This window comes from Peromyscus californicus, unplaced genomic scaffold (genome assembly GCF_007827085.1).
Source record: "Peromyscus californicus insignis strain IS unplaced genomic scaffold, ASM782708v3 Scaffold_3__1_contigs__length_106647218, whole genome shotgun sequence".
Taxonomy (NCBI): Eukaryota; Metazoa; Chordata; class Mammalia; order Rodentia; family Cricetidae; genus Peromyscus; species Peromyscus californicus.
Genome location: NW_026294551.1, coordinates 3,206,391 through 3,233,554, shown reverse-complemented (window position 1 = coordinate 3,233,554; position 27,164 = coordinate 3,206,391). Strand labels below are relative to the sequence as shown.

Genomic DNA, 27,164 nt, shown 5'->3' with positions numbered 1-27,164 from the left:
AGTTAAGTTACACAGAAACAAATGAGAATGTATTCTAAGGAGACCATTCCTACAGGAAAAATACAGCTTCTGATAGCAAAATGCATGACTCAAATATAGTTAAGAATCATGAAGGTAGGCAGTGCCCAGAGGTCTCCACAAGGCTGTCCATTATCCCTCCTGGTAATGGACCCTTCACTTGTGAGGTTTCTCTTTAAGGCTCAAGGTTTGAGCATTTACCTATCATGTACAGAGCCCTGGATTCCATCCCCAGTGCTAGAAAAAAAAAAATGCTAGTTTTTGTTGTTAATTCTTCTTTTTTACTTTTTAAATATTTTCTCTCATTAAAAAAAAATTTATCATAGAACCAAGAGTGGTGGTTCATGTCTTTAATCCCAACGCTCAGGAGGCAGAGGCAGATGGATCTCTGTACGTTAGAGGCCAACCTGGTCTACAGAGCGAGTTCTAAGACAGCCAGAGCTATACAGAAAAACACTGTCTCAAAAAAACCAAAAGAAGAGGGGGAGGAGGAGGAGGAGGAGGAGGAGGAAGGGCAGAGGAAAAAAATACAAGATCTAAACCTTGAGTTGCAATGACCCATTCATTCCAACAGCACTCACAATCCGTCCAAGCCCAGGCATTCTGTCCCACCCTTGTGTAAGTGACCGTAGTGACGAAGTTTGGACATAAATACCTCGATCATCCTCCTTCCTTAAGAGACCCTCCCATGTGGAGGTGTCTGATAAACAGGCTTGAGTGCTTTCAAGGATCTGGAAACTCACCAGAAAATGACTTTCTCGAAACCCTGAAGCCACTTACATTCCTACCCCAGAGGACGTGAGCGTCCGCTAGCCTTTACCAGGGCCCTTTAAATTGATTTTTAATTTCAGTGAGGACTGGAGGGCTTCAGATCACAAATACACTCTGTCTTGGGATGAAGCCACCCCATGTTGACCTACAAACCACAGGTTTTTATTGGCCTAGCTTGGGCTCTCAGCTCTGCGCCAAGTATGGGGAATTAAGGAGATGCCAACATCTCCTGCCTGGGAGATTCAAGTTCTGATAGGATGGATTTTAAACCAAGAAGAATTGAAGAATAATATACAAGTTAAATTAAATAAACCAAAAAATCTGGGAATTTTCATGCTGGAAAGCATCTGAGGTAGCTATCCCAGGCAGGAGAGCGGCTCTGTGTGCCAGGGCAGAGCTACATTTTAGATGATCCTTCTCGGGGAGGAGCCGGCTGGAAATTCATGTCATGTCGCAGCAGTAAACATATTTAGGTCTTACTATAAGGATTTTAAAACTGAAAGTGGTGGTAACCAAATACAAAAAGAAGGTTCAGGGTGGGACTAAACAAGACCTAGCGAGTGTCCTTACATACGCCATCACCAGTCCATACCATCTGTCCCTAGTACACACCGCCCCCAGCAAACTGGGACCCAGTGTCCCAGTACATACTCAGTGTGGCAAGTCCTGCCCTTGTCACTTAGCTGGGCTTGTGACAGACATGTACTGTTCATACGTCAGCAGTGGGATTGCTAAGCCTCGGTCCACCTCCACGGACAAGACGAATCGCTGTCCCACAGCAGCAGGCAGTACAAAGCAGGAGAAATTGTCAGGATGATGAGAAGGGGGCTTTGCCCAGCCAGGTCACCACAGCTCCAAGCTCTCAGCATCCATCTCCTGCCCCAGCTCCTCCCTCCTCACCTCCACTCCATCCCTTCAAGTCCCCATTGGGCAGTCTGTGCACACACCCACTGCCCAAGTTTACCTAGCAGACCCTCCCAGAACACTCCTCCATGCTCTCTCCCTCTCCATCCTGCAGTTGGGAGTACACATGTCCCCATCAGGAGAACCACACCAGCACGGGAGCCTCCATGTGACCAAAGTGACCAAAGGATGCCCCACTCCAAGGAACAACAGTGCTGATGCCCAGAACGACCCCTTACTAGGACACTGGGGCGTATAAAACCTGAGCTTCCTATGCTACAAACATACCCCAAAGCCAATGTGAGCTGCACCGACCCAGGATTGTTTCATTTCCTCTCTAGTTTTGCATTTTTATTATATTTCTTTTAACATTTTATCTTTTGTTTTGTTTTGTTTTTGTTTTTCGAGACAGGGTTTCTCTGTGCAGCTTTGTGCCTTTCCTGGAACTCACTCTGTAGCCCAGGCTGGCCTCGAACTCACAGAGATCTGCCTGGCTCTGCCTCCCGAGTGCTGGGATTAAAGGCGTGTGCCACCACTGCCCAGCCTCTTATTTTTAATTATGTGTGTAAGATGGGGGAAAATATGTGCACTTAAGTGCAGGGGTCCCAAGGAAGTGAGAAGAGCCTGTAAGCCACCCAGAGTGGGTGCTAGGAAACAAACTTGGGTCCTCTGCAAAAGCCACAAGCCCTCTTAACACTAAGGCCTTTCTGCAGCCCCTATATGTCTTTATTTTATTTGAGGGGTATGTGGGTGTGTTTGGGGATATATATATATATTATAAAACAACTCTGGGTCGGTGCAGCTCACATTGGCTTTGGGGTATGTTTGTAGCATAGGAAGCCACAGAGTAGTCATAGATCAGAAGTCAACTTGTGGGAGGGGGTTCCTTCCCTTCTTCCACCGTATGAGTCTCAGGGATTGACCATGAGTCTTCAGACTTGGCAGCAGATGCTTTGACCTGCTGAACTATCTTGCTCGTCCTAGCTATGCATTTATATTTTCTGTTTTCTGTTATTTATGACCAAAGGCACATGCAGCCCAGTGAAGCCAAGCAGGCCAAAGGTGCTGGGGCCATGGAGAGCATCCATATAAGTAGCAAGTGACACTAACGACATTTCTATCAAGTTGCCACAGATGCCTCAGCTGCAGGCCTGCCCCTGCCCAAGAGCGGGTGCAAAGAATACTGTTTATTACTGTAGTAGGAGCTAGACCTTGAAGATGGCTCCGCCTCTATTAAGCAAGACCCTGTGAAAGAAACCATAAGACATCTGACCCGGAATAAATGTCATCCACCTAAGGCTTCAAAGGACTGAGGTCAGGCATGCATTGAGTGAGCCGTGACCCCTGTGCATACTGCTAAAACAAAAAGCAAGGAACAGAATGCCATCTGTGGGATAAGAAACAAGCAGGGAGCCACCTTGAGAAAATGTACCCCCCTGCTCCTGCCAGGGCACGAGGGCCCCAGAGGAGAACCTGGGGGTGACCCCATTTGCTGCTTCCAGAGAAGGAATCCAGGTTGGGCAGGAGGATGTCAAGCATGCATGTGACTGATTTAATTTACTTTTATTACTGTATGTGTATGTGCATGTGTGTACACATGGGTGTGCTATGTGCACAATGTGTGGCTATCAAAGGTCAACTTTCGTCCAATCAGTTCTCTCCTTCCACTTTCTGGGTTCTGAAGTGGAACTTGGGTTATCAGGTCTCTGTCGAGGCTGGTATCTTTAGAAATTGAGCCATCTCGCCAGCCCAAAGGGGTCTTTTTATTTCAGTAGGAATTTTAATTCAGTAGGAATTCTTCCTGCCTGTCTCTACACTTACCCACCAACAACGGCCGGATTAAAGATCTCTGCTTGTGTGTGTGTGGTCCAAAGGACATTTCTGTGTTTGGAGTCTTCACCAGCAAAAAAGTAACCCAACTGATGAAGGAAAGGGATAGAACACATGTGATTCTAAATGGCGCCTGCAATCCCATTCTCAACTCCATCATTCTCAAACCTGACGGATGGTGGGCATGGTGGCACACGCCTTTAATCTCAGCACTTGGGAGGCAGAGGCAGGTCAATTTCTGAGTTTGAAACCAGGCTGGCCTACATAGCAAGTTTCAAAATCAGCCACAGCTCCATAGTGAGATGCTATCTCAATAAAGAAAGAAAGATGTTTGAGACTACCTCCAGCATAGAACAGGGACAGTTAGTAGGCCCATGGATTGCACACTGGGACATCAACATGAATCCCCAAACTACTTACTGGTTCTTATATAAAAGCTTTAACCCTAGATTTGAAATCTTCACGAGTGTAAATTAATTTTAAAATTGAGACAGCCGGGGGCTGGAGAGATGGCTCAGAGGTTAAGAGCACTGACTGCTCTTCCAGAGGTTCAATTCCCAGCAACCACATGGTAGCTCACAACCATCTGTAATGAGATCTGGTGCCCTCTTCTGACCTGCAGTCATACATGCTGTATACATAATAAATAAATAAATCTTAAAAAAAAAATTGAGACAGCCTAGAGAGTTGGCTCAGCTGTTAAGAGCACTTGTTGCATTTGCAGAGGACCTGGATTCAGTTCCCAGCATCCGCATGGTGGCTCACAAGCATCTGTAATTCCAGCCAGGGATCTGACACCCTCTTCTGACCTCCAGGAATGCATGTGGAGCATATACATACATGCAGGCATAAACATAAAATAAATAAACCTAAAAAGCTTAAAAATAAAATAAAATTGTTGAAAAAATTCATCTCACGCTGAAAAGCTGCACTCCAACTCATCTTTCACTCTAACCATTGCCCTGAAGACAGAGAGGTCCTAGGTAAAAGCAGATGTGGGGTTTGCAAGGCTGTGGTTAGTGTGTGTCAGCCCTGTACAAGCTTGTGCCTAGTATGTGTTAGTGTGTGTCAGCCCACACCACCAGCAAAACAGCAATCACATTCAAAAATCCCCTGGACCTCCAGGCAGAGCTGGAGGAACTGAGATTCAAGATCATCCTTGGCTACATAGCAAATTCAAAGTCAGCCTGTTGGAACTGCTGAAATGGGGCACAGATGTCCAACAAAAGACACAGAGGAAGTGCAGAACGTTCCACCTCCACCAGCAAAAAGAAAAGAAGTCACATGCCCTTTGACCCAGCATCCCTGACACCATTCTGCAAGCACATGCACATGCAAGAATAAAGATGCTGCCGGGCGGCGGCGGCGGCAGCGGCGGCGGCGGCGGCGGCGGCGGCGGCGGCGGCGGCGGCGGCGGCGCACACCTTTAATCCCAGCACTCGGGAAGCAGAGGCAGGAGGATCTCTGTGAGTTCGAGGCCAGCCTGGTCTATAGAGTGAGTTCCAGGACAGCCAGGACTGTTTCACAGAGAAACCCTGTCTCGAAAAACAAACAAACAAACAAAAAAGATGCTTATCCCAGCATCTTATATCATAGCATGAAATTGGGATCAGGAACTAATCCTACGGCAAAGCTAACAAATGACACCTTTGAGATGAAACCCTCACACAACAGGGACCTCCTATAAAGAGCTGCCATCAGTCTTTCCCACCTCTCTAGCTGTGTTCCTGCACCTCTCCCTGACCCCAGTATGTAGGGAGTCTCCCACCTGGGCAGGTTTCTAAGGGTACTGAGATGGACTAGGTGTCCAGGGGGCAAGTTCTGGGGACAAAGATGTGATACCAGGAAACAGGCTGCCCCTGGGGACACTGTTCATCTTGGAAGACTTTAGTGAGCAAGTTACACATAACTCACAGAGCGTACTGAGTCCCCACGGGCAGACAAAGTGGAGGCAAGACTAAGGGCCACAGGCATGCACTAAAGCAGCTTTGGATTCCTTTTCTTCATCTCCAAAGTAGTGGCTTAGACAGACGACCTGTTCTGGGAAGTGTCCAAACAGTAAGAGCTGCAAGCTGTCCCTGGAGGGTCAGGGATGGGGAGTGTCAATATCTGCACTGTGTGCCTAGGAGCTGAAGGCTCGTGAACTTGGGCAAGCATCCCAATCATGGTTATTTTGACTGACACGTAAACACTGTGTGTGGAGCGTGTAGACAATGTTTACCCATTATTTATACAGAAACCACATCACTTGACACAGTGAGCCTGTAAGTCACACCTCAGTTTCCCAAATGCAGAGGAAAGCTTGAAAGAGATGGGGGGCAATTATACATCAACTATTGAGATGCATTGTATATCCTAAGTTTAGCTCATGCAGACCCCTTATGGAGAAGATCCCGCTCTCGGATCACAGTGGCAACGCTGAACATAAAATAAGCTGCTGGGAAGCTATTTTGTAAGATTGTATCTAAGGTGATCTAGTTTTAACTGCCAAGCACAAGGTGGCTGGATACTTTCAGTTCCAGGTGTGGCTGTGGATTGATAGGCATGTCTTTCCTTGCCCTGGTAGTTCTGATTCTCAAACCATGATCACAGAATGAAAATATTTGTTTATTCATTTATTTATTTTTGGGTCTTCAAGACAGGGTTTCTCTGTGTAGCCCTGGCTGTCCTGGAACTGACTCTGTAGACCAGGTTGGCCTTGAACTCAGAGATCTACCTGCCTCTGCTTCCCAAGTGCTGGGAGTAAAGGCATGCGCAACCACACCCAGCTGAAAATATTTTTATTTATGTATATTTGTGTGTGCCTGCCTGAGTTTATGTGCATCACATGTGTGCAGGTGCCCTTAGGGGCCCGAGGAGGGAATCAAATCCCATGGAAACGGAGTTAGAGGCAGCTGTGAACCACCATATGCAAGTGCTGGGAACCAGACCAAGCTCCTCTGCAGGAGCAGTGAGCACTCCTAAGCAACAGCCTTCTCAACAGCCTCTACTTTCCTTTTTTATTTTTAATTTTTTTTAAATTTTATGTGTTTGAGTGTTTGCCTACATGTATGAATGTACATCATGTTTGCCTGGTGCCCTTGGAAGCCACCAGAAGCCATCAGATCCCCTGGAACTGGAGTTACAGGCATCTGTGAGCTGCCAGATACGGGAACTGAAACTGAACCCAGGTCCTCTGCAAGTTAAGAGCAGCAAGTGTTCTTAACTGCTGAGCCATCTCTCCAGCCTATATTTACACTTTTTTTTTTTTTTTTTTTTTTTTTTTTTTTAAGCAGGATTCCAACTTCTCATGCCTAACGGGGGTTGGAATGTAGCTCAGCAGCCAAGTGCTTGCCCTAGCATGCTCAAGGCCCTGGGTCCAATCAACAGGACCACCAGAAAACAAAAACAAATAAGCAAATAAATAAATAAGACTTTGTCCACACTGTTGTCTGTGCAGAGGACGGCACTAACCAAGACATTCACTCCCCAACCGTACTCACCAGTGCTTGGATTTCTACTATCTTTCCTACACATTGTTTGAACGTTCTGAGGTTATCAGTATGCACAGATGGTCCAGGGCTGCCACCCAGAGCTAGAATTCCCTTAACTCATATCATTGTGTTCTTGTGGACTGGCTCCGTGTCCTGTGAGTGACCACCAGCCTCAAGTGGCTATTTGAATTTCAATGAAGTAAAGGGAGATAAAATTTCAAAGCGTCGGGCGGGCGATAGGCCGCGCTCATGCCCAGAACTGTGCCAGTCTTTTCAGACAGTTGCTAAGGACTCACTGCCGTATCTAGTGGTCGGCACAGTGGTAAATGCAGAGAAGCTGTTTATGATAAGAATGAGAAGATCCCATCCTAAGTTATCCCCATGCCAAAGCTGTGCGCCAGAAACACCACAAACTCTGCATCATACCCTGGCTGCCTTGATCTCAGGTGGCTTCATTCCAGTCAAGTCTGTTGTATTTGTTTATCCAAATTAATTATTTTAACTACTCTTTCCCTAACTGGGTGTCCAAAGTTGAACAGATGAGGTATGTGATAGACATTTCAGGGAAGGGGACTTTTTTCCCCCCCCCAATGTGTTCATATCAGACTCTTGGCTATTTCTTAGCAGACAGGGGACGGGGGGGGGCAGAGAATTGTATTTTTTAAAGTTTTTTTGTTGTTGTTCTTTAAAAAAAAAAAAGCAATTGTGTTGGTATACTCTGTTCCAAAAAAGGGAAGTGGGAAAATTCTAATAGTAAATGTTACATCCCCATGGAATCCTGATGCGCAAACAGCAGCTGAAATGGATCCAGCTCTTTATAGGATTACAATAAACACACCTTTGTACCAGCTCTACCATTTACTGCCCAGCTGATCTGAACACAGACAAAAAGAGCTGGCTGGGAGACTGCAGCGGCTCTCTTCATTCTTGGTTCCTCCACTACTGCACGAAGCCCCCAAATGAGCAGTCACTGCGCTCTCAAGGAAAATGTCCCTTTCCCTGCCCCCTCTGCAAACAGTTGCAAGATCTCTCCAAAGCACTGAGTGAGTGAAGGTGGCTGGTTTAACTAACCAACTACATTGAAGAACACCCCTAAATCCCAGCGTGGTTCCCCCATGTTCGTTTCTTAGGGCAGAAAGCTTTACAACCAAAAACTGTTTCTCCTCCGTAAATAAGTTCACTGTTACGTGGGGAGAAGTTCCTATAAAAATGAGACTTTGAAAAAAAAAAAATGAGACTTTGGATGTACAGTTGTGTCCAAGAAAGAGGCAAAACCAGAAGGTGGATTTTCATTGGCATCTACTTTTTTAAACGAGAGAACTCCTCCTTCATCATGTGTTTGACTTGCTTCAAAACTTACAAAGGAGGCTACTCAACAGAATTTATGTCTGGGCGAGAAAATAAAAAGACAACCTGGAAGGACCCGGGCCACCCCAACTTCTACCATTGGAAATTGATCCAAAGAACTTTGCTGGCAGAGCCTAGAGAGCTGTGACAGAATCTGAAATCACACTCAGGTCTGCACACCATCCCCTCCGGCCCACGTTGACATCACCAAAATCGTGAAATAAACTAAGAAAAAAAGCAAGTTGATTGTGTCCCCACGCGCGCACTGAAAGAAGAGGGAACTGAGTCCCATTTTCACAGCTCTTTACTAAGAATTTGGAGCTCAATTTTCCAGTGACCTAAATTTTTTTCCTCTATAACCTTGAGGAGAGTTGCAAGGCTTGCTTTTCGGTACCCCCTCCAAACCCTGGGTTTTTCTTGCACCCCTGACCCTGGAGCATCGGGATGCACTTTTAGAGGACTGGTCGGGAGCAGCGTCCCTCGCTGGCGGGGGCAGGAAGCGCCGCGTGCTCTCCGCTTCGCCGCCCTCAGCCCAAACAATGGCTTTCCGCGGGAACATGCGATCCAGGGCGGCCGGACTCCCCAGGATCCTCGGAACATGCAGCCGCTCCACGCCGCGGAGAGAGCGCCTAACCCCACGGACTGGTCCTCGCCGCCGCCACCGCCGCCGCCGCCGCCGCCGTGAACAATGCGCGCTCCGCCCCGCGCGCCCATTGGCCCGGCGGCTCGGAGGAGCGCAGCGCGGGCGACTGCGACGCGCGTGCGCGGGGCGGGGCGCGGCGGGGGCGGCGCTTTGTGTGCGACTGTGGGCCGGGGTCTGCGGGGCGCGGGCCGCGGCGGGCGGCGGCATGGAGGAGCTGAGCAGCGTGGGCGAGCAGGTCTTCGCCGCCGAGTGCATTCTAAGCAAGCGGCTCCGCAAGGTGCGTGCGTCCCCGCCCGCCCCCCGCGCGCAGCCGGCGCTCTGCGCGGCTCACCGCTCGCTCTTCTCTCCCCGCAGGGCAAGCTGGAGTACCTGGTCAAGTGGCGCGGCTGGTCCTCCAAGTGAGTCCCCGGTGCGCGGCCGCTTTCCCCGCGCGCGCCTCTCGGTCTGGGTGGGAACGGCGTGGGGACCTTAGCCTCTGGAGTCCCGGCGGGAAGTTCTGTGGCTCGGGATCCGGAGGACGCTGGCCGACCGGCGATGCCCTTTGTTTACGAGCCCACGGGGAGCGGGCAGGGAGGCCTCCCGCCCGGAGTCCCCCGGGCCGGCCCTCCTCCGCGCCGCGCGCTTCTGGCGCCCATTTGTTGCATGCGCCCCCGCCCTGGAGCCGGCCGTGGCAGGCGCGGGACACGGCCCCCTCCCCTTGCCCAAGTTACCCCCGCTGTAACTTGAGATTCCTACTGGTAGGAGCCCCCCTTTCTCGCCCCCCCCCCTCCCGCGCGCGCTTGCATTCTTCTTAATGAGGGGAAGGGACCTGGCTTTCCCCGGAAGGGGCTTCTTATGTAGCTGCCCCGCAACCTTCCTTCCTGGACCCCATCCCCTCCCGATGCCCGCCTCAGACCCCGTTGCTCTGCCCGCGCCCTCCGTGGTGTCAGCCACATTGTTCTACTTCCCCAGCTCCCCCTCCCCTACCTGTGTTCCCTTCCCTCCCTGGCTCAGGGCCAGGCTCGGGGGATTCCCTCAGCAGCTTTGCTCTTTGTTGGGATTTGTTTCTTCCCAGGCGCAGACTGTTGAGTCCCCTTGTGGCCTGCTGGGATTGGGGCTTGAGGTGGCAGTTTGCCTGTGAGTTTGAGGCTGCGATGCTAACTTCAAGGGCTTCTGGGACCTCAGAGGACTGCGGTGGCGCAGTGTCCCTTACCCCCGGCAGGACTGTGGGAGCTGTCCTGGCAGCCCAGTTGGATGCTGCTCACCAACCCTGATCTTTGCTTTTCCAGACACAACAGCTGGGAGCCAGAAGAGAACATCTTGGACCCAAGGCTGCTCCTAGCCTTCCAGAAGAAGTGAGAACATTAACAGCACTCTGGAGGAGGGGAGAGTTGGGTGGAATTGGCTGGTGACACAGCGGCCCGGGGCTGTGGTGTGAGGCCCCATAAGGAGCCTGTCCTCAGGCTTCCTTGGGTGGCTACAGAGGCAGAGCACTTTAAGCTCCACCCCCCAAGACAGCCAGACTTCCAAAATGAACATTTGTGCAAAGACTAGTTTCTCTTGACCTTTTCTATTGAGTAACATTTTGTCAGCACTAATAGCAATTGGGGTTACAAGCTTGCCATAAAAAGTCGGCCTGTTCCTCCGCCCCTGCCAGGGTGGGCCGTGGTGCAGGAGAAGGCCCAGAGGGGCCTGAAACTCACAGTGCAGAGAGATGTGGGTGATGTTTTGCTTGGGCTGTGAAACAGCGCTGAGGTCGAAAGGCTTCTCTTGGATCTGCTTTTGTAGCTGACGTTGACACTTCTGTTCTTAGGTGGGAGATGTTTGCTAAGACAGAGGAGTGAGTGGGACGGTGTCAGGAAGGATGTGTTACAGGGCTGTGAGGATCACTGTCATCCCAGTGCAGAGGTCCAGGAACACAGCACCACACGGGTGCCAGTGTAGACACCTTCCCGCTGCCTCTGTCAATAGAGGCACATGGATGGTTTGCTCAAAAGCCTCCCCAGCTGGGGTCAGTCTAGCCAGCCTGTTCTCTGGAAGCCCAGCCTGTGTTTCTCACTGTAACAGGACATTTTGCAGAAGGGGTGGGAAGGAGATAGGTTTAGCAGGGTGAGTGAGTGTTTGTGCTTGCTGGTTTCCTTTAGAAATGGAGAGCGGTAGCATCACCTTCTATTAAATGCATAGCTTGGTCCTCTGAGCTCTGGAGGGATGTCTTGGCACTTTCTAGGGGCTAGTATGCTTCTCTGCATTTGAGGTGGCATCCTTGGGCCAGGTGCTGTCACACACACCTGCAGACCCTGCTGCTAGAGAAGCTGAGGTGGGGGAACCGCTTGAGCAATTGGAAACCAGCTTGGCCAGTGCAGCAAGACCCTGTATCCTGAGGTGGGGACAGCCAATGAGAGGCAGCACATCTTTCACATAGCTTTTGGTTTAGCTCCAACAGGAGTCAAAATACCCGAAAGATGCCATCATGGGACTAGTGTGTTTGACAACATGGGATATAAAATCAGGATGATGTATCTTCTGTCTCTTTCCTGCATCCAGACACATCCCTCTGCACACTAGGAGCTGAAGGTTAACTTTTTGGTCAGGGAGGAACCACTGTGTATAAGGGAGGTCTGAGTCACCACGTAGGTGATGATCTGTTGGGAGAGCCATGAGAGGGAGAGTTGGGGGAACCGAGGCTGTTCTAGCCTGGGGGTTTTCCTGGAGGTCTAATCCATTTCCATTATGAAATCACTTTCCAGGACTCCAAGGAGATGATGTTTGGCTACTTTATTTTGCATTTGTCTCTTTGCTTAGGGGAGGGGAGGCATGCATGTGCCATAGGCCTGAGTTATTCTCAAATTTTTTAACATTTTTTAATGATTTATTTATTCTTATTTTATGTGCATTGGTGTTTTGCCTACATGTATGTCTGTGTGAGGGTGTCAGATCTCCTGGAGCTGGAGTTAGAGACAGTTGTGAGCTGTCATGTGGGTGCTGGGAATTGAACTCAGGACCTCTGGAAGAGCAGCCAGTGCTCTAACCTCTGAGCCATCTCTCCAGCCCCCTGTTGTCTATCTTCACCATGTGGGTTTCTGGCGATCAAACTCAGGTTGTCATGCTTAGCAGCTTGTGCCTTTACCTGCCAAGCCACCTCACTGGGGTCTTTGTCACCAGGGGTCTACTCTATGGGGTAGCCTGAAATCTGGGCTTCCATGAGAGGCTGGCTGGGTGCTCTTGACTTCACAGCCTTAACACTGGGTTGCAGGGTACAGACTCTGGGGCTGGGCTGATGGGAACTAATAACTTCTGCTCCTTCCATTATGAGCAGAACTCTAGAGGTATTTGAGGGGTGCCGAAACAGGGGTGATACAAGTAGCAAGTTGGCTGTGAGAAGCCTGGCAAGCATAAGCCACACTGGAGTCCTCAGCCTCTGGGCTAGCAGGTCATCCGAGGGTTTCTTGTGCTTAGTACATACTGGAGGGCAGTCTTTGTGGAAATGAGCAGGTTAGACCATATAGCCCCAAAGGCTGCTTTGGGTTATGAGAGCTAGGATTTATTTCCACGGAGGCTTCACCCACAGAAAGTTTTTTTAATGGAAATGGGAAGGTCCCCAGCCTTGTTCTCCTGTCTTTAGTCCATTTTAGTCAAATGTAAGTGAAATGAATTGACTACAAAGATAGTGTGGGCCAGCACTCCTGACTGGTGTCTGGACCTCTGCCCGTGGCCTTCTGGTAGGATTGAGCTTTGCTGGAAGACTGATGATAAGCCTCTGCTAACTGGAGCAGCGGCAATCCCTTGGGAGCTGAGGGTGGAGGCTGAAGCCGGAGAAGGGTTTACAAGCAAGGCTTCTCAAAGCTGATTGGTGCTGTGTCTCCAGGGAACATGAGAAGGAGGTACAGAACCGGAAGAGAGGCAAGAGGCCCAGGGGCAGGCCGAGGAAGCACACAGTCATGTCCTCCTGCAGCCGACGCGCTAAGCTCAAGGTGAGCAGGCACAGGCTTCCTGCTGTTCCCTTTGGTTCCCTACCCACCCACTGCTGCTCTGGGCAGAGCTTCTGCAGGGAGCTGTTGAGGTAGGCAGGCCTCTTTCCTATTGCCCCTTCAGGCGTCTGCCAGTGGATGGCGCCAGCAGGCAGCAGAATGCATGCTCCTGCATCCTGGGGCCTCCTTAGGTGCTTCCTGTCTCAGCCCAAGTCCATTCTTCACTCTGTCCTCGGGGTAGCAGCAAGCAGCAGGCTTGGTAGGTTGGCCCCACACCCTCTCATCTTGAAGACTCTCCATCGGGGAAGCCAGTGTGCAGTAAGTGCCCGAGTTTGTGTCAGAGTTGTGGACCAGCTGGGCAAGCCCAGGATACCGGGCCATGCTGAGTGGACAGGGAAGTAGGGGCGGAAGCAGTGAGGCTATGCTAAGTCCCTCTCAAGATGTCCTGTTGAACCTCCTTGCTATGATGATGGAGAGTCTTCCACACACCAGGGGGCCTGGGTATCTTCCCTCGTGCCCTCCCCCACCCTGTGAGAGTTCAGAAACGGATAGGGAAGGGATTCTGTCCTTAGGCTCGGGTGTACCTTTGTTCATTCCTTGGACTTCACTCCCTAGACCTGTGGCCAAAGCAGAAGTGTGGGCCTACCCTGGTGCCACCATCTTCTTTCCTAGCAGGATGTCAGCCAGAGAGGCCCTGCTGGGGAAGCCTAGGGCCCCAGGGTTTGATGGGAACAGCCCCTGTCAGAACTAGAAGGATATAGTCATCATCTCCATGGGAGATTCTGGGTCCATGGCCACATTAGTACCTAAAAGCAGAAGAGTCCATGTGGTACTAATGATGCCAGGGGAGGCACAGCTGTTACCTCTGATTCTGCATACCACCGAGCAGGTTTCACCTCTTTGGACAAGCGCGGCCACTCCTCTCTGGCTGCTGGGACCCGGAGGACCCTGGTGCTGCTTGGACAGAGATTTGAGTCCCACCTGCTTGTCTTTTCAGGAACCAGATGCTCCCTCCAAGTCCAAATCCAGCAGTTCTTCTTCTTCCTCCACATCTTCCTCCTCTTCCTCAGATGAAGAAGAAGATGACAGCGACCTGGACTCCAAGAGGGGCCCCCGGGGCCGTGAAACCCACCCAGTGCCTCAGAAGAAAGCCCAGATCCTGGTGGCCAAGCCAGAGCTGAAAGATCCCATCCGCAAGAAACGGGGACGCAAACCCCTGCCCCCAGAGCAGAAGGCGGCTAGGAGACCTGTAAGCCTGGCCAAGGTGCTGAAGACCACCAGGAAGGACCTGGGGACCTCCACCAGCAAGCTGCCCCCTCCACTCAGTGCTCCTGTGGCAGGCCTGGCAGCCCTGAAAGCCCATACCAAAGAGGCCTGCAGCGTCTCTGGCACCGTGGCGACCCCAGAGAACCTGGCCAGCCTGATGAAAGGCATGGCCGGGAGCCCCAGCCGCGGTGGCATCAGCTGGCAGAGCTCTATCGTACACTACATGAACCGCATGAGCCAGAGTCAGGCTCAGACTGCCAGCCGACTGGCACTCAAGGCCCAGACTGCCAACAAGTGCAGCCTAGGGCTGGACCTGAAAGTGAGGACACAGAAAGGGGAGCTAGGGGTGAGCCCTCCGGGAAGTAAGGTCCTAAAGGCCCCTGGCAGTGGAGCCGCAGAGCTGCAGAAAGGGAGCGGTTCAGGAGGCCAAGGTTCCCAGCTGGCCCCCACTCAGGAACTGAGTCTTCAGGTCCTGGACTTGCAGAGTGTCAAGAATGGCGTACCTGGGATGGGCCTGCTCTCCCGCCATGCCACAGCCACCAAGGCCATTCCAGCCACCAACCCAGCCACGGGGAAAGGTCCTGGGGGTGGCCCTACAGGAGTTAATGTGACCAGCACACCCACAGACACCAGCAAAGGTGAAAAACTGGCCTCCAAGGCTACAGCTCTGCCCGCCCCTTCTGTCAAGAGGGACGGTGTTAAGTGCACAGCTGCCTCCAGTGGACAGGAGGGCCACACAGTCCCAGGAGAAGGCCGCAAGGCACCTGCACTGTCTGAGATGAGCACGGGAGAGGAGAACAGTAGTTCTGACTCGGACCCTGACTCGTCCTCACTCCCCAACACTGGGCAGAACCTGTCGGTGTCTATCCAGACCAACCAGGACTGGAAACCTACCCGCAGTCTCATCGAGCATGTCTTTGTTACAGATGTCACAGCCAACCTCATCACTGTCACAGTGAAGGAATCCCCCACCAGCGTGGGGTTCTTCAACTTGAGGCATTACTGAGACCATTGCCCAAGTCCAACCCACCTTCCAGTCTCTGGTTTTGCTTCGACACCTGACCTAGGGGCCAGCTCTGCCCTGTCTGGAGACTTACGGCTGGGAACTGGTTTCTCTGGTGATTCTACCTCTCTGGGCCTCTACTCCACTCTGTCCTGTCGCCTCAGGAAATCTGGTTGGCCACTGGCTCAAGGCTGCCTGCTTGAACAAAGCTTCTTCAGTACATAGCCCTCCTTGGCCTATTGAGACCCTCCCGTCCCTTATTAGCCCAACTGCTATCAGGTGGATCTGGGAAGAGGCATCATCTCCCCAACCCAGTTGGGGGAGAGAGAGAGCAGGCCGGACCTTCTCCCAAGCCCAACTGTGACAGGGCCTTTGTGGTAAAGTGGGGATTCCGTCCTTGGCAAGTGAGGCTGAGGAATTATAAAAGGATAATTCATGAAGTTGGGTTCAGGGACCCTGCAGAAGTCTACCGAACCCTGTGTAACTCTTCAGAATGTCTGTCCCTGGTGCAGTGTCATCTCTGGCTACAACTGTGGCCCCAAAGTCCAGCCAGGGTTTGGAGGGTTTCATCCCAGCACTCGGATGTACTTCGGTGCTACTGGGTTTGAAAACAGGAGTCCTGATGTCAGTGCCGCCTCCTTCCTGCAAGCAGGCCCAAGCCCCAGTGAGAAGTGACCCTGTTCAGCCCTGGATCCAGACCTGCACCCCTGCTTAGGCCCACTGAGTGCACCCGTGTTCTGAGGGCTGAAACCCAGAGAAGGCTGGTCGGGAGCTTGGAGTCCTGGGCAGGCAATCTTCCCCACTACTTGGGAGTTTGATTACTAGGGCCAGATAAATCACCCTAGTAGCCCCAGGGCAGGAATGCAGGCACTTCACAGGCCTGCCACCCTGATGCCTGTCCAGACTGGGTGTCTCCAGACTGTCACGCAAACATCTTCTTAGTCGATTCTGGTGCAAAGCCCTGCTATTGGGCGGGCCATTCTTGGGTACCATTTCCCCAGACAATCCTCTCCCACGTTTGGGAGCTGTGTTTCCTTCCTAGCTGAGAAGCAGTGTCCCTGTGCCATTTATGTGGTGGGACAGTTTGACAGCCTGCCTGGCAGGGGGGCCTAATTTCTCCCTCATCCTCAGGAGATAGTTCCAGTTCTGAGCCCCCTTTCTAGATGCCTTCTCCCTGTCCCCCATCCCAGGTAGCTGTCTTAAAACTACCTTGTCAGATTGCTGGCCAATGTCAGGATTTCTTTCCTGGAATATCACCTTGGGACCATGACAATCTGGCCAGTGAGTCTGCGATGCCAAAAATGGGGCGTGGTGGTATGGGACCCTTGTTTCTACTTATGCCATTGACTGGTCAGCCAGCGGGTGTGGACTCTTCATTCCTGTTGCCTTGAAGGAAAGAGTCCCCTTCCAAAACCAGCCCAGACAGTGGGCTGTGGTGTCTGGGACCCGCCACACTTTCAACGTGCTCCCGCCCCCAGTTGCTCACCCCACACACCAAATAAGAGACGGTCTTTGTGCGACCAAACCGACCTCAACACTGTGCCTTTTGGGACAGCCCCATATCCATGGCTCCTGAGAGAGGCCCCATGATGTGCTGCAGCCTCTGCATCCAGCACCAAGGGACCATGTTGCTGGCAGCAAGAGCTGCCACTGGAGAGAATCCAGGGCCAGGAAGTGGGTAGCAAGGGGGAAGAATTGCCTACTGGGCTATGAGCCTCCCTCCCTGTCCTCAGCCAGGGTCCTTTGCTGCCTTACCCAAGGTTTGCAGCTTCTTCTGTACCAGACATGGCCTTACAGGCACCTCCATGCCTTTTGGGGATCCCTGCGCTGTTGGAGAAGTGACCATGTTTGGGGATCTAGGTTAACTGGCATTGTCCCTGCTGCCGGGTCTCCAAACCCCAATTTGGTGCCTTTTATTTTTACCAGTTATTTCAGTCCCAAAGTTGAAATCTACAGATACCTTCCTCCCAGCCACTTTGCCTTCTTGTGGTGTGTTTTCTCCTGGTGCTGTGATCCCAGTGGTCTGTGTTACAAAGCATGTGTGTGTAGTGTGCCCACATGAGAACCCACTGGAGAGGCACACCACATGCTCCGAATTGAGTTCTCATGTTTACCAATAAATAAAAGTAGTTGCTTTTTTATGTTTTTTATTTGCTGCTACTACCCCCGTGAGAGAGAGTGAGTGTGTGTGTGTATGTGTAGCTAGGCATCAGTTACACATCTGACAAGATTCTTGTCCTAAGGGTCCCAGATGTTGCGTGTCACATTTTCATACCAAATGGATATAGGGTCTCTTTTAGCCCAGGCTGGCCTTGAACTTCTGGCAATTCCTCCTCAGTCTTCCTAGTGTTAAGATTACAGGCACCTTTTTGTCTGTCTCTGCACCTGGGAGGGAAAGTGGCCAGCCTGTCTTCTTCCTCGGGAGTATTGGTTTAAAAGAAAAGATCTTTGGTACCAAAAACTGTCCCTTTTTGGGTATACTCCAAATTCCGACCTTGATTAGGGAGCACTGGGGTGAGGTTTTGTCAGGAAGGAAACGTTTAACTCTGAGCCAGTGTCAGTCATTTTGGTTTCTTTAGCTCGTGGTTTATGTATGCCCCTTTAAACGGGAGCCGGGAGCCGTTTGCTTTCCTAGGGAGTGAGCAAGGGACCCTGGGAAAGCTTAGGATCTGTGTTGGAACAGAACAGTACAGCTGCTAAGGAAATGCCTGCCTCAGGAAGTCCCTCATGGTCTGGAGTGGGGTTTAGAGTAAGTCAGGGTGGTTCCTATAGCCCTGTTTACCCAGATGCATCTCACAATTCCAGAAGTTTCTAGTGACACTAGCCTAGATTATAGGACTTTAGACTGATGTTAATTTATTTTGCCGGGGGAAGACAGTAAATAATGTAGGAAAATTCTTGTCTTTTTGCTACCCTTAGTATCAATAAATATTTTTTAAACTTTTGGCTTGGTGTACATTGTAAGTAATGCATATAAACAAAATAGTCTTTACTTCCCCTTTCATGGGGCAAAAATGCCCATCTGGACATGGACATAGCTGTAGCATTGGAGGAAAAAAAATGGAAATGGCTTAGCCACTCAGGTGGGAAGGAAAAAAAAAGACACCTTTGCAAGGAAGGAACATGGTTTTAAGAGCAAATACCTATAACCAGTGACGAAAGGGAGGAGGCATGTGGAGTGTCTGAAGAAAAGTGTCCCATGATGAAGGGTGCTACCAGCATGTAGTGCATAGAGACCAAGGGTGTCACACAAAGTAGTCACTATACAAAAGCCCAGAACATCCAAGGAGCTAAGTTTGAGAAAGCCTGGTTTAATGGGAAAGATTATATATAATTTTTGCCCACTAAACATTACTGGGCAAAAGGAATGTTACAGGCCTCCAGCCAGTACAGGAAGCTGCTGTGATACACTCAAACCAACATCCTCACCTCCACCATTCCCAATGAGGCGGGTTGGGAAGCTATTAGGAAGAGCAGGGAGCTTTGAACCAGGGGCCACTTAGGCTCCTGACTCCAACTAATGAGAAGGAAGATACTTATACATAACCTTCCCTAGTCCAAGACTTGGCATTCCTCTCTTTGGCATGAATTTATCAGAATTTCCTCTGGCCTCCCAGGAGAAGACAATTTCCTTTGAAGTGTAAGGAAGATGGACCTGCAGGCCCACCGCTGGCAGAAAGACTAGTTGGGACTAAGGTTCTCTCTACAGACAAACATTGCTGGAGAACGGCCATCGTGTGTGACACCCAATTCTTGATTCTTACAAAGCAGGCACCTGGCAATTTGATTTCTCTTTGGTTGTCTTCAGTGCCTGTTTTGTTTTGGAGAAGGTGGATGGGGCAGTTGGATCCCAGATCTGTCCTCAGGAAACTAGCTAGCTCAGCAGGAGCAGGTGCTGGCCCTGGTTGGCCAGCTAGGCTCTCTGATAACCTATGTCTACAAGGACAAGGTCTCCAGACCAGAGTTGAGGGTTGGACTGGTCTACATCGATCTTTATTAATTTATTAATTAATCTGTGCTGCCGATTTGATCACTTAATCAATCCACCTCAGTCCTAAAATAGGCACACTGGGACCGAATGGAGAGTACCTGTTAAGGCTGGTGTAGCAGGGCTCTGGGACACCACCTCCCTTCTCTCTACCAAGCGTGGGTCGAGGACGATTCTCAAAGACACAGAGATGATGCCTGGCGGTGCATAGGAGGAAATGAGGCTTTTCTCTGCTCCTATCCGGAACCAGAGCGTGGGCGGGGTGGCACTTGGGACAGGCGCTGAGGCCGTCACCTGTAGAGGGCGCGCGCTTCCCACGAAGTTCGGGCCGCGGGATTTTGAATGTTGGTGGGGAGGAGGGCAGAATCTACCCGCAGTCCTAGGCTATCTGGAACTCTGTTGTACGCTCTACACCCCTGCTGCTCCGAGCAGCCAGCCGCCATCCGACTCAGTCTCCAGCGGTAGAATGAAAGCCCAGGCCTCAGCCTATGGCTTCTCACTACCGTCAGTCAAATTTCCATCTTTGATGGCACCGAGACCCTTCCGGCTGCCACTCGCTCCCACCCTGGGCTCCGGCTGTATCCAATCCGCCTCTGATCTGGAGGAATTTTTGGTGAAACGAGGAAAGCGGTGGCTTACACACCATTGGCGTCCAGGGCACAGCACCCGGCCTCCATCAGAGCTGTGAGCATCAAAGAGTCAGAAAAACAGCTCTTTGCAGAGCCGTAAGTATTCCATTCAAGCAGTGTTTGTGTTGGGCCAGGCTCAGCTCCAGCAGCGGCTCGAGCGGGTCCTGCCCATGAGGACATATGGAAATCTGCCCGAGCCTTCGAAGGCGGCCGGGGCCAGGGGTCCCCACACCCGGTCTTTGCTCTCCGGGAGAATATGTCCAGAAGACTCGCTGAGGGAGCTCTGAGCCCAAGTTAAAGTTGGTGGTGACCGAAGAAGCGGGAAATCCCGCGGGGTCAGTGCGGGTCTCCCTGCATTCAGGAGGTGACGGTGGGGGCCCCTACTGTAGGTTGACTGCTGAAGCCACTAGGCCCGGACACCCACTGCCTTCTTGGCCCGCTAATGGCCGTCTCCCTCCAGTGGGTCCAGCTAAGAGGCTACCCGGCTCAGAGCGCCTTGAGGTGGCCTAAGAAATAGACCTTGGACCTCTTGGCGCCTGAGACCCTACTCGACAAGCTGACTGCTCAGCGTCCGAAGGGCACGCTCAGTGACCCGCTGAGGCAACCTCAGACCTCAGGCGTCGACCCAGGGCCTCCCACACAGGTCACTGAGCTGGAGGAGGGAGGTGGGGAGGGCTCTGCCAACGGCCTGGCCACTGCTTACTGGGCCAAGGGCAAAAGATGTGACCGGGCCCACATCGGGCCTCGCCTTGGGCTCTGCGGGTTCTGACAGGTTGAGGCGGCTTCTTCGCAACGGAGAGCGAGGAGCGACGTCTGCCCGGGAATATGGAAGTAGAACCGGGTTCCTTGTGAGGTCCTCTTTGGGAATCCGGAGTGTGGGTCGCGTTTGCAGCCTCGCGACCCTGCCCCCCCCCCCAGAAGTCGGCCGCCTAGAGGACGGAGAACACCTACCACGAGCTAGCACCCCTCGACAGCCCCTCATCCAACCTTGGGGTATCTGCCCGAAAGAACACCAGGTAGTCTAGGAAGCCTTAGGGACTGGGGGTGGGAGCACAGCGCAGCGCGGCGCGGGGCTGAGGATCGGCGGCTCCGGGTTCACTAATCACATCAGCGCGCTCTGCGCCGGCTCCAAGCAGGCAGTTGCCTAGCAATACCCGCGAATTCAATTCCTCAATCAATAGACGGAGGCTCTGCATTTCGGGGAGCGCTGGCGAGGCTGTGGGGGTCTGGGGCACAAGTCCTACGAAAGCACAAGGGAGCAGTGCACGGGTCATGGGCAGAAGTCTGCAAGGCTCCTGGGCTATGGATCTCTGGCATAGAAGCGGGTGTGATACTGGGGGGGAAATCCTCCATCAGAGTAAAGGAGCCCAGAAGTCGCACACATCATCTCCCCAAGTTCTACCTGGGTACCACAGAAGTACAGCCAGTAGTGAAGACAGCCTCCCGGGAAAGCTGAGAACAGTCATGACTCGCTCCCTCCCCAACCCACCACCCCTCACACTCCTACAGCGAGTTTCCTAATTGGAAAAGGGCCTTTTCGGGGACTCCAACCCTACTTTAGAGTATGGGGGCGAAGGGGGGGACAGTAAGTGAATAGTGAGAGAGGAGGCAAGTGTCCTTCCTTTCCAGGCAACCTCTACCCTGTTCTGGGAAATAAATAAATAATGAAAACCAAGACACGTGTCTATTTACAAAGTATATATTTAAACACGTAAAAAGTGATACTGGATACAGACACATTCACAACCCAAGAAGATAGGTACGGAAGTTTCACTCTTGAGCTGAGGCGGCGATCAATTCGAGATTTGTACATAACTGAGAATTCATAAACCCAACAGCGTTCTGCTCGTCTGTGTTTGCAGACTCAGACTCGGAGCCACGTGGCCCCACACCCCTGCCCACCCCACCCCCAGGTCAGCCTCTCAAGAGCGAGCTAAGGAGACACACACAACGGCCATGGACAGATGGCAAGACGAGGGGCAGTGAGGGCAGAACCAGGAAGGCTGGAGGGAAGGAGGGTGCGAGAGAGGAAGGAGAGGAGAGAGAGGAGGTCGGTAGTCAGGTAAGGGACTCCTGTCCCAGAGTTATGGTCCACTCTGTCACAGATGTGCCCTCCAAAGCAGGTTCACCTGAAAATGGGGTCGACATCTAGACAGACGCACGATCAACGGCGCTTCTTTATACAAAGTCGAAAATACCAGTTTTACAAATATGAGCAGATAAAAATCCCCATTCCAGGGGCTTCTCTTTAGGCGCAATTTGATTTTCAAAAACAAATAAAAACACGTAGAATACACCGTTTTTTCCTTTTTTCTCCCTCTATTTAAAGGCGAAGAAAGTCTGGAGGGAAGAGAGATTGAGACGCTGGAGATGGGGAGTCAGGAGGATGGAGGACAAGGCTGGGGTCCTTCTCAGTCCCTCCCCGTTACCAAGCTCCTCTAACCCAGCCCAGAGCCCCTACCCCACCCCCGAAAGTCTGTGCTTTGTCCCACAAGCAGAGCCTCGCGCCCCTCCCTCCAAAAGCCCTAGAAGTTAGATCGCCTGCTGGCCCTTTAAGGGCGGAGAGGGCGGAGAGGCCGCAAGATCCCTGCTGAAAGGGGCGACCGTAGGCTGGGGTACAGATTTGTGCTTTTGAGTCCGAGTTGCGCGTAGCGCCGTCCGGAGTGGGCCGGGACCAGGGGCGCAGAGGGTCGTGGGGCGCCTGTCGTCCCCAGCTCCGCCCGCTCCACCTCGCGCTCCCCCACCCTCTTCCGAGGAGTCTGAACGTAGCGAGCACTCCGAGAATCGAAAGGGGCTATAAATTACAGCTTTTGCTTTTAAGAAAGGGGAAAGGGGGTAAAAAAACTAAACTTCTAATGCACATACTTGGATGGGAACCCCGCCGATCCCTTCCGCCCCAGCCCCACCTGACCAAGTTCCACTCAGGCTGCGACCCCCGCTCCCAGCTCTACCAGCCTGGTGCGCAGCCCGGGGCCAGCCCCGCGGGGTGGCCTGGCGGCGGTTCGTCCTTCAGAGAGCAGGGCCCACCCTCCCCCGACGAACCAGGCTTGTCCAAGTCTTCCTGGGAGGTGGGGCCGCCCTGTCTTCTGGCAAAGCTTAGAGGACGCGCAAAGGAAAAGTCCACCCGAACATTTTTCTTGTAAAACAACTGTCTGGTGCTCTGGGCACTGACACGCAATCCTCCCAATTTATCCTGGCATTTCGGGAATGTAAACAAATTCGCTGGATTTCTTTTTCTCTCTGGAAAGTAAGGGAAGGAATCGAGGGAACGGGGAGATTTTTGTCCACATGACACACACACACACAATCCGCGTGTACGACACTCATATCTCCCATAAAGTGCATCTCCTTGTGTGGTTATGGGAGAACTGCGCCACACCCACTCGCGACTTTTTCTACCTTCAACAACACGCGCGAAAAAGTTATTTAAGTTCATACTTTCCTCCCTAATAGACCACTTAATCTTTTAAAAAAATAAAATAAAAAATAAAAAAAGAAAGAAAAAAAATAGAAGAAAGAAAACTGGGCTGACCCCACCCCCCTTTTTTCTGATTGGGAAGCCAACCTTTTGTTGGCCTAGCTGGCCAATGGGAAGGAGAGCAAAAATCCTGCCTGGGTGCCAGGAGTCTGGAACTGGGAATGGGCGGTAGAAGAAGGAGGTGGGCCGGCTGAGTCCCTCCACACACTCTCCCGAATCCCAGTGCCCAGGCCCCCAACTTTCCTAGTGCCCTGCGGGACAGGGCCCCTTCTGTACCAGCTCAGTCTGTCTGCCCCTACCAAACCACAATCTCTCTCCTTGTTTAAATAAAAGAACTTCAAGAGTTGAAATATATATATTTAGATATTTTTCTTAAATAACATATTTACATCTAATAGAAAATAGAACTCTAGATAATTTTCCAACCAGAACTGAGAAAGGAGGAATGACAGGGACACCGGGGAGATGGTATGACGTTAAGGACAGGACCAACCAGAAGGCCACAGCCATTCGGAAATAAAAAGCACTAAGCCACATTTGAGCTCACTCTCGCCTGCTCTGGTCCTGGGCTCTCTCAGCAATTCATCTTTTCTCCTTAAAGAAGCCTTGGTCCGTGTTACTCTCCTTAATGGTGACGGTCAAAAAGTTTGAGGTCACATCTGTGACAACCACCTTCTCCAGGTTAGTCAGGGAGGGGCTCCAGGACTCTTCCTCTGGGTCCCCCAAGATTCTGGCCACTGGGATCCTGGCGATGAGGGAGGGCCTTCCCCCTTGAGCCCCCATGTCCCGATACAGGCTCCCCACTGAGCCTGGGGTACCTGAACTGTGTCGAACCCTGGGGCCACCAGGATCCAGGGCACCTTGGCCTTTGGCCTCCAGGAAAGCAGCCCTGTGCTTTATCACCCTGGCTGGAAAGGTGTCCACAGCCATCTTGCCAGAGGCCTCTGCTGAGCTAGGACTGGTCACACCATATTGTACCAGGTCTGAGTCCTGCCTTCGAGCAAGTTGGATCACGCTATGGCCGGCTGGGAACTTCCCGGTCCCAGAAGAGGTGTCATCCAGCTTTCTGCCTTTGAGGTATTCTCCAAGGCCATCACTGGGTTCTCCCAGGGGCCTCTGTGAAGGGTCTAGGAGCTCTTTCCGGGGCTTGGGTCCTCGTTTCTTGGAGCTGTCCCCCGGTGAGCTGGGCTTGTCATCTATGCGGCTGGCACCTCTTTCTCGATCCCGATCCCGGTCCCGGTCCCGAGGTGGATCTGCCCTGCAGGCACTGGTGCTGCTCCCTGGTGGGGATAGACCTGTGTTCCGAAGGCCCTCTCGGGCCCTGGATGTAGATGCCAAATCCTGTGGTGATCGGCCTGGGTAAGGGATCCGGATGCCTCTGGCAGAGTCACTTCTGAATTCATAGGTTTTAGCCTTGGCCTTGGCCTGGGCCTGAAGAAATGAGGCAGCAGCGTGAGAAGAAAGCAGAGCCCCGCCCCCCACATGTCCTCCAGTTTTGACTGCCCAACTTCCCCCAGAAGACTGGGAGAGTCTAATCGGGTGGGGAGGTGGACTTAATGGCTGCAGTCTGGGGGAGGGGAAAGGGGATTTGTCTGGAAGCAGTCATATGCAACCAACACACTCCTTGTAATCCATTATAGGTCTACTTGTGATGGCTAGAGGGAGAAATAAAGGCCTTCTGGTGTAGCTAAGTCCCACCTCCTTGATGCTGCCACTGACTTGATGCCCTGTGGTCAGAAGACTCCCAGATCACAAACAAGCATAGGGCATGGACACCCATTGGTTGACAAGCCCTCCAGGTTCCCTGTGAATGTCACACTCCACCACTGGAGACTGCAACATACCTTGAGAAGAAAGGTTTTGGGCTTGGGTCCTCGCTTTTTGGGGCCATAGAGCTCCATCTCCCGTTCCCTAAAGAAAGAAAAGAGAAAAAAGGGGGTGTGTCCTGGCTGCACTGAAGTCAGCCTGTATGGGTTCCAGGGAGTGGCTGGGCTCAGGGTCTGTACCTTTCCTCAAAGGCTGCAAGCAGGCGAGCATCCAGAATATTTTCTTCGGGCTCCCACGTGCTGTACCTATAGGAAATCAGGAAGAATCTGGCATCAGTCCTTAGAGTAAGGAGAGAGAGGAGGGAGCAGAGGGCGCGTACGTGAGTGTAACTTTTCCAGCTGTCTTGTGTTGTGTTTCAACGTAAAGGAGAAAAAGAGGAAGAAAAGAGCCCTCCTCAATATCAGTGTGGGGTTGCGACTGCATATAACCTACTTACTTCTGTGACCAGCCCTTCCATTTCACGAGGTATTCCATGCGTCCCTGCGGATGCAAAAGGGGAAATGTGTGTATGTGCGTGGAGAGGAATGCAAAACGAGGACACAAGAAATACACGCGAAAATGCATGCACCAAATGAATGCTCCAAACACTACCGCCAAAGGCACCAGCCCGCTGCAGCACCCCTACAGAAACGCTGCACAAAGTGCATGCACCGGCATTCATCCCCCACCCCGCCCCCCATGCATGCAATCTGTGCACCGCTGCAAGTCTAAGAAGAGCGCAGGGGCTGAGCCGCCGCCGCCGCCACGGCCGCGGCCACTGCTGGGACCTGGGGGAAGGGAGGCTGGGCTGCAGCAGGGGGAGGGAGCCCGAGCCCTGGTAAGGGAGGGCCCGCCGCGCCGCCGCCCGCTGTCCCCGTCACCTACTTTGCGAATGCGTCGCTTCAGGAGGGCTTCGGCCGCGAACACCCGCTCCCCCACCGCCGAGAGCTCCATGTTGACTCGCCGCTTCCCCCCTCGGCCGCTTCCAGGAGCAGAAAAGCAGCAGCCAGCGCTCGACAGCCCATAATACTCTCCGGCTGACGTCAGTTCTCCTCCCTCCCCGCGCGCTCTCCCTCCCTCCGCCCCCGCCCGGCGCTTCCTCCCGCCCCACGTGTTGCTAACGACGTTGCTAAAGCCGAGCGGCCTAGGCCTGTTCTGTGGGCGCTGATTGGACTAGCGCCCGGCCACGCCCCTCTCCCCGTCTCCCCCGCGTTGCTACGTGACCCGCGTTCCAATCGCCAGGGGGCGGAGTCTCCGGCTACTCCAGAGACTGGGGGGGGGGAGAGTTGCCGTCAGCGGAAGTGACGCAGGGCGGGGCGGGCCGGGCCGCTGTCAGTCTGCAAGGCTGGCCAGGGGGGCCGCTGCCCTAGGCTCAGGCCTCCGGCCCCCTGCCCCGCCGCCCAGCGGTTCCCCCGGTGCGTGGCGTGTCCCCGCTGAGCCCTCTAGGCTCCACGCTTAGGTCCTAACCAGACACCGCCCCTCTGCAGACCCAGGCCCTCCCCACTCGCCGCTGCCCCGGCCGGCGCCATCCCCATCCCCCGCTGCTGGTGCAGCACAATGCACAGGTACTGGGGCGCAACGGGCCGCGCCCGAAAACCCCCGGACTTACTGCGCGCTCGCGCCGAACCCACTGGTTCCTTGACCCCTCCCTCGCGGCCGCGCACCCTCGGTCTCCATAGCAACGCCCCCTCCCTCCATCGCCAGTCCCATCCCGCTAACAAATCAATGTGCCTGCTCTGGGTCTCCAGTCGCTCAGCGCTACCCGCGCCCACCCTCCGGGCCCTGCGAGCCGGGGTGGCGTGGGCACTTCCCCGGGCTCAGAAGCCCAAAGCAGACTAGTGCAGGCCAGTGGTTACCACCTGAGCCCACCCTGGGCCGAGACCCTGCAATGGGGTCGCGTGCCTCCTCTTTCCACCCCCATTGTCCCCAAGTTGCAGCCACCTGCCCCTACCCCAGCCTCCGCCTCCCGCCCACTCCACTCCTCGGCCCTGGGAGAAGTTAACCCTGAGCACATTTATGCCGGCCTGGGTGGGTTTAGTGCGCCGATGACCATCAAGGCACA

At 52.8% G+C, this 27,164-nt stretch overlaps 2 protein-coding genes across 3 annotated transcripts; one reads left to right on the top strand and one right to left on the bottom strand.

Annotated features, from left to right (window-relative positions):
* The first annotated feature begins 9,134 nt into the window (after positions 1 to 9,134).
* Positions 9,135 to 17,342, top strand: Cbx2 (chromobox 2). The gene is made up of 5 exons (XM_052758938.1): positions 9,135 to 9,262; positions 9,340 to 9,383; positions 10,254 to 10,319; positions 12,830 to 12,935; positions 13,930 to 17,342. Exons 1-5 carry the CDS (start codon positions 9,191 to 9,193, stop codon positions 15,202 to 15,204), a joined length of 1,563 nt encoding a protein of 520 aa, XP_052614898.1. The 5' UTR covers positions 9,135 to 9,190; the 3' UTR covers positions 15,205 to 17,342.
* Positions 17,343 to 21,501: 4,159 nt separating this feature from the next.
* On the bottom strand, positions 21,502 to 26,148 carry Cbx8 (chromobox 8). 2 transcript variants are annotated; one of them, XM_052758947.1, is made up of 5 exons: positions 25,988 to 26,148; positions 25,560 to 25,603; positions 25,303 to 25,368; positions 25,141 to 25,207; positions 21,502 to 24,727 (listed from the first exon to the last, which is right to left on the bottom strand). In XM_052758947.1, the coding sequence occupies exons 1-5, from the start codon at positions 26,054 to 26,056 to the stop codon at positions 23,879 to 23,881; spliced, it is 1,095 nt and encodes a 364-aa protein (XP_052614907.1). In that variant the 5' UTR covers positions 26,057 to 26,148; the 3' UTR covers positions 21,502 to 23,878. The 2 variants fall into 2 exon arrangements, with proteins under 2 accessions (XP_052614907.1, XP_052614906.1); XM_052758946.1 differs by lacking the exon at positions 25,988 to 26,148 and having other exon boundaries at positions 25,560 to 25,979.
* Positions 26,149 to 27,164: the final 1,016 nt, after the last annotated feature.